Source organism: Papaver somniferum, chromosome 8 (genome assembly GCF_003573695.1).
Source record: "Papaver somniferum cultivar HN1 chromosome 8, ASM357369v1, whole genome shotgun sequence".
Classification (NCBI taxonomy): domain Eukaryota; kingdom Viridiplantae; phylum Streptophyta; class Magnoliopsida; order Ranunculales; family Papaveraceae; genus Papaver; species Papaver somniferum.
This window is the reverse complement of record NC_039365.1, coordinates 163,808,330-163,826,711: the sequence shown is the minus strand read 5'-3', so window position 1 is coordinate 163,826,711 and position 18,382 is coordinate 163,808,330. Positions and strand designations below refer to the sequence as shown.

Below are 18,382 nucleotides of genomic sequence, written 5' to 3'. Positions count from 1 at the left end.
AAGGCTTATTGCATACGCTAAATGCAATCGACGATGCGTGCGACAGTGAGTTAGGATTTTATTTCTATTTTATTTTTGCTCGAAGACTAGGAAATAATAGGTTTGGGGGTATTTGATAGACACATTTTTATGTCCGATTTGTCTCGATTCTATATATTGTTAGGGCTTATTTTTGTACTTATTATGGTGTTTTATTTATTTGTAGGTATTTTTGGCCAATAAACATTTTTGGAAAAAATTGGCTCGAAAAGTTGTCAGAAAGCACCCGGAGGACATTTGATATTCGGACTCTCACTTTGGATAAGGGGTAACCTAATTACTAAGGGGTATCCCATTTCCAGGCAACTGCTAATCGCACCCCTACCCTGGATAAGGGGCAACCATCTTTAACATTTCAAAAACCAAGTTTTGGCGGGAAAGTAGATACAGTTCTGGCAGATTTAGGGTTCCTGATTTGGAGGAGTTTGAGGTCGATTAAACCTCTGATTTTCATAGGATAGACTCCTTATGGGTCTAGGAATCTGATATGGGTGTTGAAATCGATTAGACTGGGCTCAATCGACGGATTTTTATCACAACAGAAAATATGAAAAGTCACGTGTGTGACCCGTTTTAGGGAATTTTAGAGAGATTAAAGTGTTGTAAACCTTCCCAAAGATTTGTATCTATCTAAGAAAGATTTTAGAATAAAATGGAAAGCTCAGAAATGCGTAGAAATTCTAAAACAAGAAATTGCCGCAACTTGGCCATGAAGAGAAGGAAAGAGATTTTGGAAGATTTGGGAGAGATTTAATCGGTATTTTTGATATAAATAGATTGTTTGGGTTATATAGAAGGGGTGTCGAGAGTTTGGGGACCTAAGGAGACCAAAAGAAGAAGAAATCAGAGCTTTACCAAACTCTGTTTCTGCTGCTGCTGCTGTTGAAGAGGAAGAACGCGAAGAACATTGACGCACGGGAAACAGTCGCAGAACAGTGTCGTTGTTTAACAGCTGAAGAACATTAAGCTGTGCAGGACAGTCGTATTCTAGGGCCTTAAATTTCTGATCCTGTAACAGTATTGCAACACCAACTGTAACGGTGACTTCTGTAACATCTATACACCGTTGCAGATCTGTTGTTTTATATATTCTCTTCAATAAAACCACCTTTTGAGCCATGATTTATTATTTTGAACCTGTTTTTGATATGAGGAGCTAAACCCCATTGCTGAGGCGATAGAGGAAGCTATTTTTCCAACAAAAAGCGGTACAATCTATTTAATTTAATTTATTGCAATTATTATTATGATTATTTACCTTGGACTATTATTGAATATGATTTTTATTTGAGTGATTGTGATCTATTTTGATGGAGTATGCTTAGTTTATAGACTCTTGATGCTTCATGCTTGGTATTTACAATTATTGCTTTAGAAAATCTACTTGTTGCAATAGTAAGAATCAAATTGAACAAGAAAATTGCATGAATATAAATATTGGATTAAATCACTTTGAATTTGGAAAATAGTAGAATCTTAGCCTCAGTGTTCTTTTAATATTGATATCAACTTTAATTGAGTTTGCTATAATTTTTAGTGAGTTTTTTATTTTAATATTAGAATTTAAGTCTAATTAATATCCTTAACAAGTCTGAGAATCGAACCACTTTTACCACTATCTACAAATCACATCATCCGTAAAATAAGATTACAGGTGGGATCTTGAGCAATCGAACAAGCTGTAACATACATAACGGTCAAGACACAAAAGTTACGGCTTGCTTTCTTAAATTACGGTAAGGAACAACCTCACAGTAAACCCTACCGCTGGATTATTTTTAAAATACATAATAAGATATACCTAGACGTATGGTATAAATTAGGGTGTGAAAATCAAAATTCTCATCCGCATCAACAGAATTACGGCTGGGAAAACAAGAATTCCTAGACGGGTATACTAACAATTACAGCTGGGAAAATAAGAACTTCCAGCCTACACAGTTTCTGAAACTGTTTTACCAGACTTAAATTTTTCGAAAAAAACTAAATAATCATACAAATGCATAAATAGAGAGTGGGGTTTTTCAAGTCATCCCTTGTAGCAGACGTCATATCAGGATTAGCAGCACCTGCTTCAACTCCTTCATTCACTGCTTCATGATCTTCAGTTTGATCTTTACTTGATGATGATGAATTTGAAATCTCTGGTTCAGGGGGTTGTTTCGAATTTGCTCCTTTTGGAGTTTGCTTTGTCTTCACCATCGTTTATACAAAGAATTTAACAGGCGGTGAAATTTTTATGTATCGACGATTAACCGTGTCGAAACGAAAAAAATAAAAAGAAGATGAAAAGAAAGAGAAGAGAATAGTTGCATCATCATCAACTCTTTCATGGCTATTTTCTCTACAAATCTCAGCCTCCTAATCGTTTCATCATTTTGTGATCGAATCATTTTAGGAGTGTGCTAATTGAACTTCACCGTTGTCCAAGGACGGATCTTTGATCATTCCCCTTGGGTATTGGTTAGTAGAGATTTATTTCTTCCTTTGTTAGAGTTTTTGCGTTATGTCTTTTTTTTCTTCGATTATTCTTCAATCCAAATCGTTTGGTCTCTCGTAGATTTCTAAAAAAAATTCTTGAGATCTTAGGGTTTTATAGAGGTACAAAGGTGTTACTAACTGGATCTTGATTCCTGAGTCTCCAATTCTTTGGATTCATGAGGTGACTTTAGAAGCCTCTAATTGGGTAACAAAAAAATATCTCAAATAGACTCGCAGATTTGATCGAGTGATTATTCTGATCAAGATGCTGTCAAATAAATTTGGACTTCTTCTAAAAGTTTCAAGGTTTGATCCTGCGACTTACTCGAGACAAATATTTGTGCGTATACCATCTGGAGATGGTGGTACAATCTGGAAATCTTTCTGGGTTTCGGTACTGCCATCAAAAACAAAAGAGATCTCCTTTTCACAAGGGTTTGGTGACTTTCCAGCACTTGAATTAAACTTACGTCAACGGTAGATGACACCACTAGGGGAGTTTGGTATAGCAGTAGAGGTTCTTAACTTTCATTCTGATCGGCATAAGATATCAGGGGGTTTGATGAGGAAATTTCACTAGGCTGGAAAATTAAATCTTCGCTGCATCAATTGCAAGAAGCCTTCTTAGATGCTAGGTCAGAAGATGTTTATGCATACTTTAAAGAGGAAAAGATTATCGGTATTGATAAATCTAGAATTTCCGTGAGACAATGGAGAACTGAAGACGTTCTCATTAACAGGTCTACAGTTTCTGATAAAGAATATTGGTTAGGTATTCGTGGTCTTCTATGTGGAACCCACAGTCTTTCCATTCAATTTTTCGTTCTTGGGGAAAATTGGTAGACATACATAAATCTACTATTAATTTTTAGCGGCTTAATTGTTGTAAGATAAAAGTAGTTGCTGACCTCAGTAAAATCCGTGTAGATGCTAACTTTAATGGCTATTTTGAGTGGCTTCAAGACATGTTAGATTAATGATAAGAATCACCATGATCATCAGAAACTTAAGTCTGTAGTGGTCAGGATAGAGGAGAGTCAGTCCAAAGGATTTTCTCAGTCAAAAATTTACAGCCATAATTTAAGCTCGACAGACTCGCAATCAGCATCTTCCAAGTCTAATTTATCACTGAAGAATTTGGAGTATTCGAATTCAAAATCTTCCTCCACGACAAATTTAGCAGTACGAAATTTAAATAAGGTCCGAAGGAAAATTCATGCGAAACAGATAAGGGATGACCAAGCCAAGTCTATTTCATCAAACAATACTGATGAAATTTGCATCCCTTGGGTGACGGTTCGTAAGAAAAGGTTGGCTAAAGGTTCGGGTCACTATATGATCCAGATGAGGGGAGTGTTACCTACGGGTATCCGCTCTACCATTGTCATGGGCTGGGGGGTTCCTTCTTCTTATGTTAAAATTGATAGAACAAGATATGGGCTGGGGGGTTCCTTCTTCTTATGTTGAATTCGGTCCTACCATTTTGATGGGAACTCCTTCCCATATCCAGTCCAACAAAGTCTGATAGATCAAAATATAGATACTATAAGGAGCAGAACTTCTACTTCGATGTATGCAATGGACATCCCTCCACCTGTTCATGATATGAATTATGCTACAACGTTGGATATCAGTCAACAATTGACTTCCTCTAGTGGAAACACGTCACAAAAGATTATTGCTTCTTCTTTTCCATACTCGGATCGAGAGAGTAAAGAGAACCCTGATATCTCTGGTACAGATTTGAATGATAAAATTGAAGCTTAATTGAATTTCAATAAGAGATTGGGCATATCCACAGATCATCCAAGTTTGAGATTGATTTATAAGGAGCTAATTGTTAGAGACTCAAAGCCTGCTATGAACATGGAAATACCATTGAAAGATGATGATGATGATGGTTTAGGTATGCTGGAACCGAATGAGGAGAAACATAATCAACATATTTCATCTGAAGAGGAGGATCAAATCAAAGTTGTTCAGTGCTCTTTTGAATCAGAAAGTTTGGAATTGGATTCAGTGTTTAATCCAATTAGTTCTAGGACTTCTGTAACTGTTAATGGAACATAGGGTTATGAGTTAGAATGTAAGGGGATTGGGTCAAGATACAAAATTGATTGCATAATGCAATTTTAAAGAATAATCCTACTACTTGTACAACTCAGGAGTCCAAGACAGAACTGGTGGATGATAAGCTAATTAGGTCTCTATGGGGAAGTAACATGTGCAGCTACATCTATCTGAAGGTACTTCAGGAGGCACGATTGTTATGTGGAAGGAAGGAATCATCCAAATGGATGATCATTTGCTGGGAGCATTCGATGTTTTTGTCAAATTCCATAATGTTGCTGATAATTTCATTTGGTTATTTACATTTGTGTATGGTGCATCTGTTACAGGGTATTACAATCAGTTCTGGAAAGAATTGAGAGATATTAGAATTCTTTTTGATGATCCTTGGTTACTTGAGGGGATTTTAATGCAATTCTTTTGGCAGATGAAAGAAACATTGCGGGTGGTGCATTGGGTAATAGAAAATCTTTCAAAGCTTTTGTTAACAGGTTTTCTATAATTGATTTACCAATGTCTGGGACTCTGGTGGCAGATTGAAGTCAAGATAGTTCATCATCAAAAAGAATTGTTTTGACAAGGAGATCAGTTCATCATAGTTTATGGTCAGATATATTGAAGTCAAGATAGTTTGTTAAGTCTGGTACGGTTTTGAACCTTGGATCTGGTTTATGCATTCATTTCTGGGATGATGTATGGATCGGTGAATACCCTCTCAATTAATTGTTTCCTGCTCTTTATCATCTCGCTAAACAGAAGCTATGGTGAGTGATTTAATTTCTAGACATTTGAATGGACAAGAAATGTTGGAGGTAGCAAATCTGTTACAAATCACTGGGGATCCTGCAGTATTAAATGTTGAGGACACTAGAAAGTGGAGATATGGGGAACATTTCTCCGTGGCTAATGCATATGCGGCTCTAGAAACTGGTGGTTTGTTAGCTTTCCCCGATAAACAGTTGTGAAATTCAAAATTGCGATTGAAGGTGTCGTTTCATGTATGGACTTTGTGTTTCAGTGGCGCCCCTACTTTTGATTGCTTATATAATGCAAGCCTAGTTCAAGATCCTAATTGTATGGAGACGAATGAGCATTTTTTTTCTTCATTGCAATGTGGTGTTTGATATCTGGACCTATTTCCTTGACAATTTTGGAATTAAGTGGGTTTAAGCCAAGGATGTTAGAACTAAGTTATGGGAATGGGGCGATAAGAGCAGGAATAAATATAAGAATAGCAAGAATAAAATATGGAGTATTCTTCCTTTTGCTATTTGGTGGTGTGTCTGGAACGAAAGAAATGCAAGAATCCATAACAAAGGAAGCAAGGATTTGAATCAGCTAATCTGTGATGTTAAGTGTTTGATGTTTAATTGGGGTTTGAAATCTGGTTTGTTCTCCGAATTTTCTTCGTCAACTCTTTTGTGTAAGTGGAATGCATTAATGCATACTTCCATGTAAGTTTGTTTTCTCTTGCTTCACTATTTTGATGACTTAACGAGTCCATTTTTGTAAAATTTACTCTTCTCAATAAAAAAAAAGAAGAGAATAGGAAAAGAAAAATAGTCAAAAAAAAAAAAATGGAGAATAGGAAAAGAAAAAGAAAGTGAGGCCAATTTTGATTCAATTTTTTTTTCTAAGTTTAGATATGTTATTGGAAGGGTAATAAAAGAATAAGTAAAATTTATCGGGGGTATATTAGAACTTTTACATAGATCATGTCCCCCAATATGTGCAGCCCCAAAACCTATTGGGTTGCAGCCGCGGTTAAGATTCTTATGAAAGCTTAGAGCGTCCACAGTGGTGCGAGTACAACCAAAGACCAAAGATTAAAAAAAAAAGATCAAATTTGGGTTTAGTCCGTCATGTGGCGTAGTGGGAAAAGAGTATATTTGGCCGCGCGTTGATAAAGATTACGTTTGGGATCAGGCGTTGGTAAAGATAACGCCCGACGTGGAGCGTTGGTAAAGATAACTCCCCACGTGGGGCGTTGGTATAGTATACGCTTCAAAAAACAAAAACAAAAAATGGGGCGGAGGTATAAAGCCCACCCCATGCAAGTTTCAAAAATTTTAAACTTTGAAAATGGAGTGGGGCGTTAAGTATATGAACGCCCCATTTCGCGCGTTAAGTTTATGAACGCCCCATCGGGCGTTATCTTTACCAACGCCCCATTCAGGCGAAGTTTATATGCACGCCTGTTCGTTGGACGTTAACTATACCAACGCGCGATGAATGGCGGAGATTATATCAACGCCATTCAGGCGAAGTTTATATGCACGCCTTTTTGTTGGACGTTAACTATACAAACGCGCGATGAATGGCGGAGATTATATCAACGCCCGATGTGTAGCGGAGATTATATTAACGCCCGACTATATTTGGATTTGGTCTTGATCGCCGACCAAATTTGATCTGGATTTTACTATTTGATCAAATTTTGATCGATGGTCCGTCCCACTACGCCAGCCCACTCGACTAAAAATTTAGGTTTACTCGTCCATTGCAGTTGCTCTTAGCGGCGAGAAGAACACAAAAAGAAAAAAAGAAAAAAAAAATCTTAGATAGCATAAATGTGCATGGAGAGTAATTCGCATGAGATAAATAAGTCAACTCTGTAAGAAGAAATTCATTAAACTGAAACAACCAACAAAAGGAGTGTAGATAACAATCATCAAAACTTCTATTTGATCGTTTCAATACAAGTATAGAATTTTTCTTTTTCCTAAAGGTGTTTGATTAAGTACCTTACAGAAGACATTCCAATCTATCTTTCCCTTACATCCCTACTGGCAGTGGTTTCCTTTTTATCTTCAAATAGTGCCCCAATATCCTCCAAATTCTTCCCCTTTGTTTCAGGCAAATACAGATAAAAGAAAAAAGTACCTAAAGCTGTAATACCCGAAAGGATGAAAAATGTGCCGGCAAAAGAAATTCGATCCGAAATTGAAAGAAAACTCATTGAAACTGCACCACTCACCAACCTGTTCACCGACACCGCAATACTGGTACCTTGAGCTCGTAATCTGTTAGGAAATATCTCAGATGAATAAACCCAAGTTATAGGGCCAAGTCCAATTGAAAAGAACGAAACATCGGCACAAACTGCAACTACGCATAATGCTATGGCCCATACTGGCTTAGTAGTAGCACCAGCTAAATACATAGATCCCACACCTAGACCAGCTAATGAAAGGGTCATTCCTACAGTTCCCAACAGCAACAATGGCCTTCTCCCAAACCTATCTAAAAATGCTGCTGAAATCAATACAAAACTTGATTTTGCAATTCCCATGATTACTGTAACTCCAACCAATTGTTTCTTTTTCTTAATTCCAGCTGCTTTGAATACCTGTGGGGTGTAATAAATCACTGCGTCGTTACCGGATGCTTGCATGAAAAAGTTTATACCGATCGCAGCAACGAGAATTCTTCGAATAGGCCGAGACGGTTTGCAGAGTAATTCTCTCCAAGCACCTTGACCTTTCCAATTGCTAGAACCAGAACCTGAACCACCTGAAATATCTTTACTTATTTCTTGTAATCGAAATTCAGCTTCTTCTTCTCCACTAGAAGTTCTTCGAAGAACCTGTCTTGCTTCGTCGATTCGTCCTTTCATTACTAACCAGCGAGGTGACTCGGGCATTGTTAAAACACCAACTCCAATCGCAAATGCAGGAAAAACTGCGATTCCAAGCATAATTCTCCAATTAATTTTGGGTGGTATTCCTGAGAGAGCATAATTAGATATGTAACCAACTAAAATCCCTACAGTAATGAAGACTTCAGGAAGTGAAGACAGAAATCCACGAGTTGCAGCAGGTGAAAGTTCAGCAGTATAAACAGTTGACACCATTAGAGAATAACCTACACCAATTCCAGCTACAACTCTCCCAGCTAACAAGAAAGGGTATGAAGGTGCAAGGCCCATGAGAAGAGCTCCTATCAAGAAAGTTAAGGCTGCAAGAACAATTGTGTATCGCCTACCAATCCAATCAGAAGTTTTACCGGATAATATTGACCCAATTATCGAACATACATTGAGTGATCCTACCATGATTTCTACTTGGACATTTGTTAACTTGAAATAGTCCTTGATAAAAAGTACAGCTCCGCTCATCACACCAATATCTTCAGACATACAAAAAGACAAAAGAATTCTCTTAGAAATACAAGCATTATACATAATAAAATGTCTTTGTACAAACAAACTTGCTAGCATACAAGGGTATTACTAATTATGAACCCCGGCTAAGATCTGTGGCAAGGCATATGCGATGCAACCAAATGTGTAGTGCAAAACATGGGAACAAATATTTTCTACCAGTACAAAACAAGAGCAGAATGAGGATAAAATTCAGAGAAGTTGATTAACTCACCATAACCTAACAGAAGTGAATTGGTTGACGCCAAGAGAGAAGTTCCCAACACATATTTGTTCATACCACCCCTTCTACCAGCAGAATCAGCCACACTTTGGATTATCTCTCCTGTTTCTTCTACTCCGATCTCCGTCATTTCCGTGCTTTTATCCTCAACCTCAAGTACTGAGTTGTTTTTTGTATTTCTCATCTCTTTTACCTTATAAGAAGAAATCAAAACTTTATGGTCTCAGAAACAAGTGAAAAAGAAAAATATATACCAATTTCTGAACCTGAATTTATTTAGGTAGTTGTGATGGTTGGAAGTTAGAAATTGACATGCAAATTGAAGTTCAGACTGTTCAGTCATTATGCACCCCAACAGATTTGGAAATGAGTGTGTAATGAGTTAAAGTGTACATGACTCCGAATATTCATGTCTTATCTACCCATTGCTATTAGAATCATAGCTAACTCACCTAAGCTTAAGGAACTAACTAGTGACTGTCTACATCACAGCAATGGCCATTAAACCGGATGGTGGAAGCAGTTACAACCATGTATGAGATACTGAACCGAATTAATTAAGCTGAAAAAAGTCATAGAAAAAGCGAATTTCAGCAATGTGGGTTCACATATTCAACAAACTATCAGCACAATTGCTCAAGCTGGGATCAAGTAAGCATTATCCTCTATACTGACTAAGTCAAAAGGAGTTGACCTTAAAAGTTTGGTTCTGGTGAAGCTATTTCTAAGGCGGTTTCGCGTAAGCAAGCTAAATATTTGGAAAAGTGTGCTTCACTTGGATATGGTTTGGGTGTCTTAGCGTTTTCTACTCTTGGAGAACCTGGTGAAGATAATTTGTGTTTTTTCAAGCGCCTGAAGAATTGTATTGTTAATAACGATGCTAGTAGTGGTTTTGGTAATTTTATTTTTCATAGATTAGGCATTGCTATTCAAAGAGGTGTTGGAGCCCAGCTTGTTGCTAGGTTACCAACTAAAGACTTTGTATAAGTTTTAAATTTTATAAAGGGTTCCAAAAAAAAAAAAATGACAATGAATTTAGAAATAAAGAAAAAAAATAAAAAAATAAATTTCAATTTCCAATTTCCAATTTCCAAATTACTAATTACTAATTCATTTTTCATTCAATTTTGATGAAAAACTCAAAATTTTGAGAATTAAAAGTTGTTTAATGTAGAACAATCAAATAGTAACCCTAGGGTTTTCCATTAGGTGACTGTAAAGTCGAAAAATTGAACTTAACATGAGAAATGAATAAATCATGAAATGTTTAATGGAGAGAAATGAGAAAGAAGAAAATTTACCAGTTAGATTTGTCATGCGGTGTTAATCGTTCCAATGTGGAAGTGAAACTAGGAAAGTAAAAACCCAATTCGGGGAAGATAACTTGTGAAGGTTTTGATATGGAAATTAGAAGAAATTTTGTTGATTATCATTTGTCGTTTGAGAAATAATAGGGATAGGTATGAGGCTTTATGACAGATACACTTGGTGTAAGCCACGTGGCAAATAATAATTTTTAGGTCCAAAGTGCCACCAACTTTCTGCTACACCCACAGATAACTATGCCCAAGTTGCAGGATATTCCCATAAGAACCCCATGAATTGTACCAATGTTAGGAAACTAGAGCCTCCCCTGTTGGCAGTGAGGCCACGACTGATATGCGAAGAAATTGAACCATGGAACCGCCATATTCATGCTTAAGGGTGGCCAGATAGCTGCCACGCATCAATTTTCCGAATTTTAGTTGTTTCCTTGTTTGGCTTCTTAGACGATTTCCTTTTCCTAGCCCTGATACTTTTAGGAAATATTGAAACCTATATATAAGAAACCCTAGTAAGGTAAAAAAGCACATTCTACGATATGAAGCCAATCTTGATGAAAGGCCATGAGAGGCCTTTGACGTATCTCAAGTATAACAGAGAAGGTGATCTTCTCTTTTCATGCTCAAAAGATTCTACACCGACTGTGTGGTTTGCTAATGATGGTGAGCGTTTGGGTACCTACAGAGGACACCATGGAGCCGTTTAGTGTTGTGATGTATCAAGAGACTCCAAGCGCCTTATTACAGCAAGTACGGATCAGACAGCAAAGCTGTGGGATGTTCAATCTGGAACCGAGCTTTTTTCCTTCAATTTCGATACTCCAGCTAGAGCTGTAGATTTCGCACTTGGGGATAAGCTGTTGGAAAAAATACGATTTTATGTGAATAAAAAGTTATTATAAAACGGTTTTTCAAAATAATTAAAAGATCTTCCAAAATTATCTCTTATTTTTATGGGGTAAGTTTAGCTTATATATATTTGGATTTGCACTAGGGTTTTGATATATATAGAAAAACCTCTCTCATATCCCCCGGTGTTGAGTACTTCTTCTTCGTTTTTCTATGTTTGATACGAGGGTTTTAAGTGCTAACGATTCGTGAGTTTTTCCGTTGCCAAGTTCTAGATAGAATAAGGTTTGAGTGTGCTCTTCAAACTTTATTGAGATTGTTGTATCTTGGAGGCAGATGTCCAGTAGGGCTATAACAACATCCTTTTTGGAGTGTAGCAGGGAATTCTTGTCTTAAGGACAGTATGTTGAATATGCGCCTCAATCCACCATTACCAGTTTCTTCTTTCTATGGTGTTTAGCAGGATGTTCAAGACATCAACAGTTAACTAAAGGAGAAGACACAAAAATCAGATAAGTGCCTCTTATATTATTTAGTTGTTTGATCAATTTTAATTGTTATTCTCCAACAATCTTAAGACAAGACTTTTTTTTTAATAACAATTAAAATTGTTAAATTGGGTTTAATCAGTTAGGACCAGTAAAGTGGAGTTTTGGATTTTTTGAACCCTAAGAAGCAAAGATACTTATCACGTATCTATATACAGCGGATAACATCACCCCATTAGTGCTGGGAAGTTTGATAGATATAGAGAGTCTCCCAAATCCCTGTTTTGCGAAAAAGATTATCTAGCTGGATGTGAACGTAGAATTAAGCTCTATAGACTATAGTTGAAGTTTCATTATCTATGTGACAGAATCGGTTTGGTTCGTAAATTCAATGACAGTTTTTTCCACTTTACTGTTTTTGTGATCATGATGAGCATATAATCGGTTAGTATGTGCTTATTAATGGCTTATGTACGTGGTGCACGGTGTGTTATAAAAATTGACCATATCTTAGTTACTTGTTTAATCAAACATATCTATCGTGTTAGTGGAAACTAAGATTTCTGTTACGTAGTTGTTCGATGACTTGCCAATGAGAATTTTTTTTATTCCAAATTTGAGACCATAAAATCAATATTGTATCTGTTGCTTTGATTTGGTTTGTCTAGTATTGAAATACTATTATTTGCTCCCCTTATTAGGATCAAATACGTGATTGATCTCCTGATCTAACCATGTCGATGGATTAATCTGATTATATTTCTTGCATCTCTCTGCTGATCAGGTGCTCGATTCTTGGTCAGGAAAATGCTACCACCTGTCAGGTACATTCAACAGTTCAACTTGGTACGTCGGAGAAAGAGATGACAGCAACAAGCTATCATATGGTCTGGTTACTACACATTGGTATCGACGTTCCGACTTGATACGCATGCTAAGGAGATGACAAGGGAATACCGGAATCAATTGGCCTTTGCGCAAGGAGTAAGTCATTGAGTTCCGTTCATTGGTATGACTTTTATGAGGCACAAATCTATGGTCATTCAACTGTCGTAATTGAATGAAGCAACTAGTAGAGTAATCTGTACTCAAATTAGTAGATACCAGTGGTGATTATTAATCTAAAATTGGTTTGAATTGGGAGACTTTACACGTTGGCATAAAGCTTAAGCAGACACCAGTATATAAGAATTTTGATTGTATCTAGTAAAACGTTTTGAATGTTTTATTTTGGAGACTTATATCGAAGACAATCAGAGGGTCAAAATGTGCCGCAGTGTTGCTCATAATGGAAAAGTAATACGGTTTTCAGTTTCTCATGAGAAGGGCACTTTCCTTGCTCGTGCTTGATGAGGAAACTTTGGGTAAGAAATGTAGGGATGAATCAGAGACAGTTGACTGGATTACAGGCAACACAAAGTCTTGGCCAAAGTGATATAAAAGTTTGTCAGATGTATATGCGGGCAAGCATTTTGCTGTAGATGTTATTCTGGCAATCACAACTTTTCTTCTTTGTTATAATTTGGTAATTGGTTGTGCGGTGGTACACCTGGTAACTATTGAGGAGAAGGTGTTCAAAGTGTAGTTGGTTTGTTGATTTTGTGGGCTTCTCTAAACAGTAAACGAGGAAGCTAGCAATAGATTAGAACAAATAAATGCCAAGTATTGGACGATTCCATGTATCTTTAGCATCCACTAGTTTAGATCACCAAGTGCAGATTGACTTAAAAACAGTACTTAGATTTAAGGATTGTACACTAGAACCCCATGAGGCCTAAGGATATTAAGATGTATGATAACAAACTCCTTTTGTTTTACGGGAACACTAGCTAGAAGCATCAAATGAGGAATGCGCTGAGGTGTATATTGCTGAAGTGTATACACTAGTCTCGTATGCGGTTGAAATTGTACCACATTCTTGAATCATTAATTTTGATAGCTAACTTGGTTGTAAGTGTAAGTTATCCAGGTAAACGATTTCCGTACGAAGATGAGGCGATGGATGTCGGAACTGGAACACTAGATTGTGCCAACAAAATTGAGCCCTGCATCATGCAAAATTATACCCGGTGGTAGAGTAAGTTAATTTACAATTGATTTCCTACTTTGGAACTCGCGTCAGGTACCAAACCCCATCTGGGTGCGTGTTTTATTTCGAGTTGTGTAAATCTCATGTTGGAGTAGTAGGAATTGGTAAATTATGGTAAACAGACTCATAACAATTATTCAATGTGACTGTCGTTGAGAAGGTATTTAGTTTGTACACCTTTATAGTGAGGCTCTTTTGTGCTGAGATTTTCAACTACAGGAGATGTAGATCATCTTGCTATGATTAATTATTGTATTTGTTGCTGTTGTGTACTTGCTCAAATCAAGAGGTTTGTCTAGAATTCATCATAAATGTGGGGGGAAAGACATGTGATCTTGCAATCCATCAACTGTGAAAGGTATATGATGAATGTATCAAACAACCTTGAAGAAGATAAGAAAGACATGTGTTTATGGACCACTTCAGGTAGCCATAATTTAGAGAAAATAAGTAATATAGAAAATTGTTCTTCTTATTTGCACATGTCAGTGTGTAATGATACACAAGGGTTTTTGAGAAAGTATCCTTGACAGGTTAATCAGATGATGAACAAACTATAAGGTTTGAATAAAATGAAGTACACCTGATGCAACCTGACTTTACATATATATTTGCATAAGCTTAGATATTAATCTTACTGATTGCCTCTATTATGATATATCTTGTGATACGATAAACATGTTTTACATCTACTAATAAATCGGTGTTGTTTAAGATTTGACAGGAAACTAATATGCGGTTGACGTGGTCTAAAGGATCAGTAGGTAACCAAAAGAAATTTTGAGGATATAGTTTCTGTCTAAATTGTTTAGTATGTGTTGTAAAACAGATTTGCATGTCCATGTTTACCTTGGGAAATCACAGGGATGCTCTGACTAGAGGACCAGAGATTGGAATGCATGAGGTACATATTTAATTTCAAATATGTGATATATATTGCACTAACCTTAATTTTGAGGAAGCTGTAATGAACGTACTAGTGAATGGTACATGTATTTTTTGTATGCTTTACAACCACTTATGGAATATTTGATATTTATGATTTGACTGAAAGACAAAGTTAGTTGACATGATCTAAAGGATCAAAGGGAACCAGAAGAAATTCTGAAGGAAATGGTCTTTGTCAAACTCGATGCATTTAATGTGTGTTGTAAACGTGCAGTATATCATATGTATACAAATACCCTTGTATTGTGTCTCAAGAGAAGTATTGGGATGATCTGATTAAAGACTTGCCATACTTGAGGTACATCTTAAATTGTGTATGTAATACATAATGTACTGACCTTAAGAGATGTTGTTGTTTCAGGCTATGTAAAAATCTTAGCCTATGTGTGTATCCTCTTAAGGAGTGTCTGTCTAAGGAAGTCCTTAAAACAGACAAGATGAACTTGTATATTGAAGAAATCAAAGTTCGTGTGCTTTAATTCAAGCATAAGAGGAAGACGAATGATTACTAAGATGCTTCTTAGAAGATATTCCTCTGTGACCGGAGCCTGTGGCCATCATTGCAGAAACTCAATTGACTATGTGAGTCTAAAGTAAATGAGCAATGACAAAGTCTAGACATACTCGGAGAAGGCTAATTCGGTAAGACAACTATACTCTTTAATGAAGTAATTTTAGTTGGTTCGTGAAGTCAAAAAGAGGTCTCAGTAGACATGTAAAGTCAAAAGAGAACCTCATAGACTTAGGGAAGTCAACAGAAAAATTAGTGGTCCTTTGTCGAAAATATTTTCTAAAGAGATAGTTCGTAATTATACATCGAGGGGGAATGGGACTTAAGCTCATATAAAATAAACTTGCCATGAAGGATACTCAACCTTGCTGACTGGAGATCCCAAGATCAAGGTTTCGAATGAGACAACTAATTTATGGCGGGTAAAGGTAAACACTATCAGAGAATTATATTCTCTGTCCCTTCCCTATGGTGTAGATGTGATAGTGTGACTGCATGTGAAGGATGACTTTTAATAAGTCTTAATGAGTTCCATAGTTTCAATTTAAGATTGAAGTAGGGTGTAGCAGTGAATACTCTTGATGGAACTCACCTATCTGAATGAGGAAGTGGGTCGCTTCCTATGAGAATATGAGCTAATTCTCTATAGCATTCTGAGAAACAAGATACGTCCAGGGCCAAAATGGACACAACGGCGGAGCTTGGCAGCAACCTTGGAGATATCATGTGTGGTTGTTATTGCGAGTTACACCAAATGTTAGACAGTTCAAGACCTTATGGACACTGGATAATAAGTAGTTCAGCTAACCTCTCATTAAGCAAAGGTTTAAGACCTTATGGACACCTATGCCTATTCGTGATATTTCCTGTTTTCCGTGTTTTATCGTATTTTTATTCATGTGGGGGATTGTTGGAAAAAATACGGTTTTATGTGAATAAAAAGTTATTATAAAACGGTTTTTCAAAATAATTAAAAGACCTTCCAAAATTATCTCTTGTTTTTATGGGGTAGGTTTAGCTTATATATATTTGGATTTGCACTAGGGTTTTGATATATATAGAAAAACCTCTCTCATATCCCCCGGTGTTGAGTACTTCTTCTTCATTTTTCTATGTTTGATACGAGGGTTTTAAGTGCTAACGATTCGTGAGTTTTTCCGCTGCCAAGTTCGAGATAGAAATAAGGTTTGAGTGTGCTCTTCAAACTTTATTGAGATTGTTGTATCTTGGAGGCAGATGTCCAGTAGGGCTATAGCAACATCCTTTTTGGAGTGTAGCAGGGCATTCTTGTCTTAAGGACAGTATGTTGAACATGCGCCTCAATCCACCATTACCAGTTTCTTCTTTCTATGGTGTTTAGCAGGATGTTCAAGACATCAACGGTTAACTAAAGGAGAAGACACAAAAATCAGATAAGTGCCTCTTATATTATTTAGTTGTTTGATCAATTTTAATTATTATTCTCCAACATAAGCTGGCCGTTATTACCACAGATCCTTTCTTTAACATTCAGACTTCGAGCATTCATGTAAAAACCATCTCTAGGGATCCAGATGAACAGACTGGTAATTTTGTGCTTACGATTAATGGAATCCGAGGAAGAACTAATAAAGTTGTCTGGGGGGCCTTGAACAAGACTATAATCAGTGCTGGTGAAGATGCAATTGTCCGCATGTGGGATTCGGAGACAGGACAACTGCTTAATGAATCAAGCAATGAAACTGGTCATCATAAGAACATTACTTCGCTCTCGATGTCTGAAGATGGATCGCACTTCCTAACCGGTTCTTTAGACAAATCTGCTATACTTTGGAACACCAGGACATTGGAAATCATCAAGACTTATGTATCGAAACGTCCAATCAATGCTGTTGCAGTGTCTCCGCTTTTTGATCATGTCGTTGTTGGAGGTGGTCAAGAAGCTATTTGGGTCACTACAACTGCTCATCGTGCTGGGAACTTTGAGGCTATATTCTTCGACAAGATTCGTGGGGAAGAGATTGGTGCTGTAAAAGGGCATTTTGGGCCGATTAATGCGTTGGCGTTTAACCCTGACGGAAGAACTTTCTCGAGTGGAGAAGAAGATGGTTATGTTAGGTTACATCACTTTGATCAAGATAATTTCGATGACACTAAGTAGATATATCTGTCGATCCAGGGCATCTTATTTTGGTACTGGTATTATTTGTCCCTTTTGAATTTTTGAATGTTTTTTTTTTGTTGGTGTCTTTACTGAGATATTGAAACTTTGAATAATGTCTGCACTTTAACTTAATCGGATTCACTGATCTAATCGAGACCAATAGCTTGTTCCAGACTTTTCATATGAACAAATTACTCTCCGTAGGGCATTGTCAGGATTGATAATTTTGCAATTATTGGGCAACTTTAACATGTGCTAAGCTAGTATAGTTATTTTATTTTTACGGTTAACCGGACGATTCAGCAAAATCGGCCGACCCTATTCGGTTTTTGGTGGCTGGATAATCAATCCGGCTCTAGGCAAATTGGATGTACAACTGTAGTTGACTGTCTGAGTGTCTTGGCGTTGGCTTCGGCCAAGAACCAAGGCAGCTTTGACAACTCAAGTGACCAGGTACAAATTTAATGGTGTTCAGAGTTTGTCTCGATTTGGTACCGCTCTCGCGGCCCCTGCTTAACCTCGATGGTTATGACATGATGCCCTTAAAGCCTATACGCGATGAATAGGCCCTTGTAACCATGCATATTTGCTTACTATAACATAATTTCTTTCTAAAAGCCTATAGTGCGTTGAGGTCTTGCCGTACAGTAGTTTCTAACTAGCGCCTAACAGAGGTGCTTCTTCCTTTTCCATTTGGACACCGATTTATTGCATAGCCCGGACTCAGAGTTTACTGTTAGGAAAAGGCTTGCGGTTTTTTTTTCTTTTCCTGATATCATGTTATTTATGGTAAAATAGAGGTTACATGGATGTTTACAAGATAATAAAGAACATACAACGAGAAAATAAAATCCAAATAAAAATACAAATTACAAATAAATCGCGAAGAAAAAACCGATGAACTGCAATAGTATCCAATTTTTGTGGGGAGGAGCAGAGATGGTATAAACCGGAATCAAATATGATCATTTAAGATAGTTTTCTTCTTCAAAAAGAGATGCTTCTAAAAGAGAGAAGTAATTTGCTCTAACGGTTGTTTGATACGAACCTGGATGCC

At 36.9% G+C, this 18,382-nt stretch overlaps 1 protein-coding gene and 1 pseudogene across 2 annotated transcripts; one reads left to right on the top strand and one right to left on the bottom strand.

Annotated features, from left to right (window-relative positions):
- Window positions 1–7,188: 7,188 nt before the first annotated feature.
- On the bottom strand, window positions 7,189–10,408 carry LOC113303813 (polyol transporter 5-like). 2 transcript variants are annotated; one of them, XM_026552893.1, is made up of 3 exons: window positions 10,277–10,408; window positions 8,967–9,168; window positions 7,189–8,718 (listed from the first exon to the last, which is right to left on the bottom strand). In XM_026552893.1, the coding sequence occupies exons 2-3, from the start codon at window positions 9,157–9,159 to the stop codon at window positions 7,355–7,357; spliced, it is 1,557 nt and encodes a 518-aa protein (XP_026408678.1). In that variant the 5' UTR covers window positions 9,160–9,168; window positions 10,277–10,408; the 3' UTR covers window positions 7,189–7,354. The 2 variants fall into 2 exon arrangements, with proteins under 2 accessions (XP_026408678.1, XP_026408679.1); XM_026552894.1 differs by lacking the exon at window positions 10,277–10,408 and adding an exon at window positions 9,428–9,550.
- Window positions 10,409–10,836: 428 nt separating this feature from the next.
- Window positions 10,837–17,322, top strand: LOC113306361 (annotated as a pseudogene).
- Window positions 17,323–18,382: the final 1,060 nt, after the last annotated feature.

What these genes read in the sequence shown, in the direction of transcription:
- LOC113303813 (XM_026552893.1), bottom strand. Translation starts at nt 9,159, where the DNA reads ATGAGAAATACAAAAAACAACTCAGTACTTGAGGTTGAGGATAAAAGC. An exon ending in TTCACTTCTGTTAGGTTATG is followed by an intron (nt 8,719 to 8,966) that starts GTGAGTTAATCA and finishes GTATGTCTGAAG; the next exon opens with ATATTGGTGTGATGAGCGGA.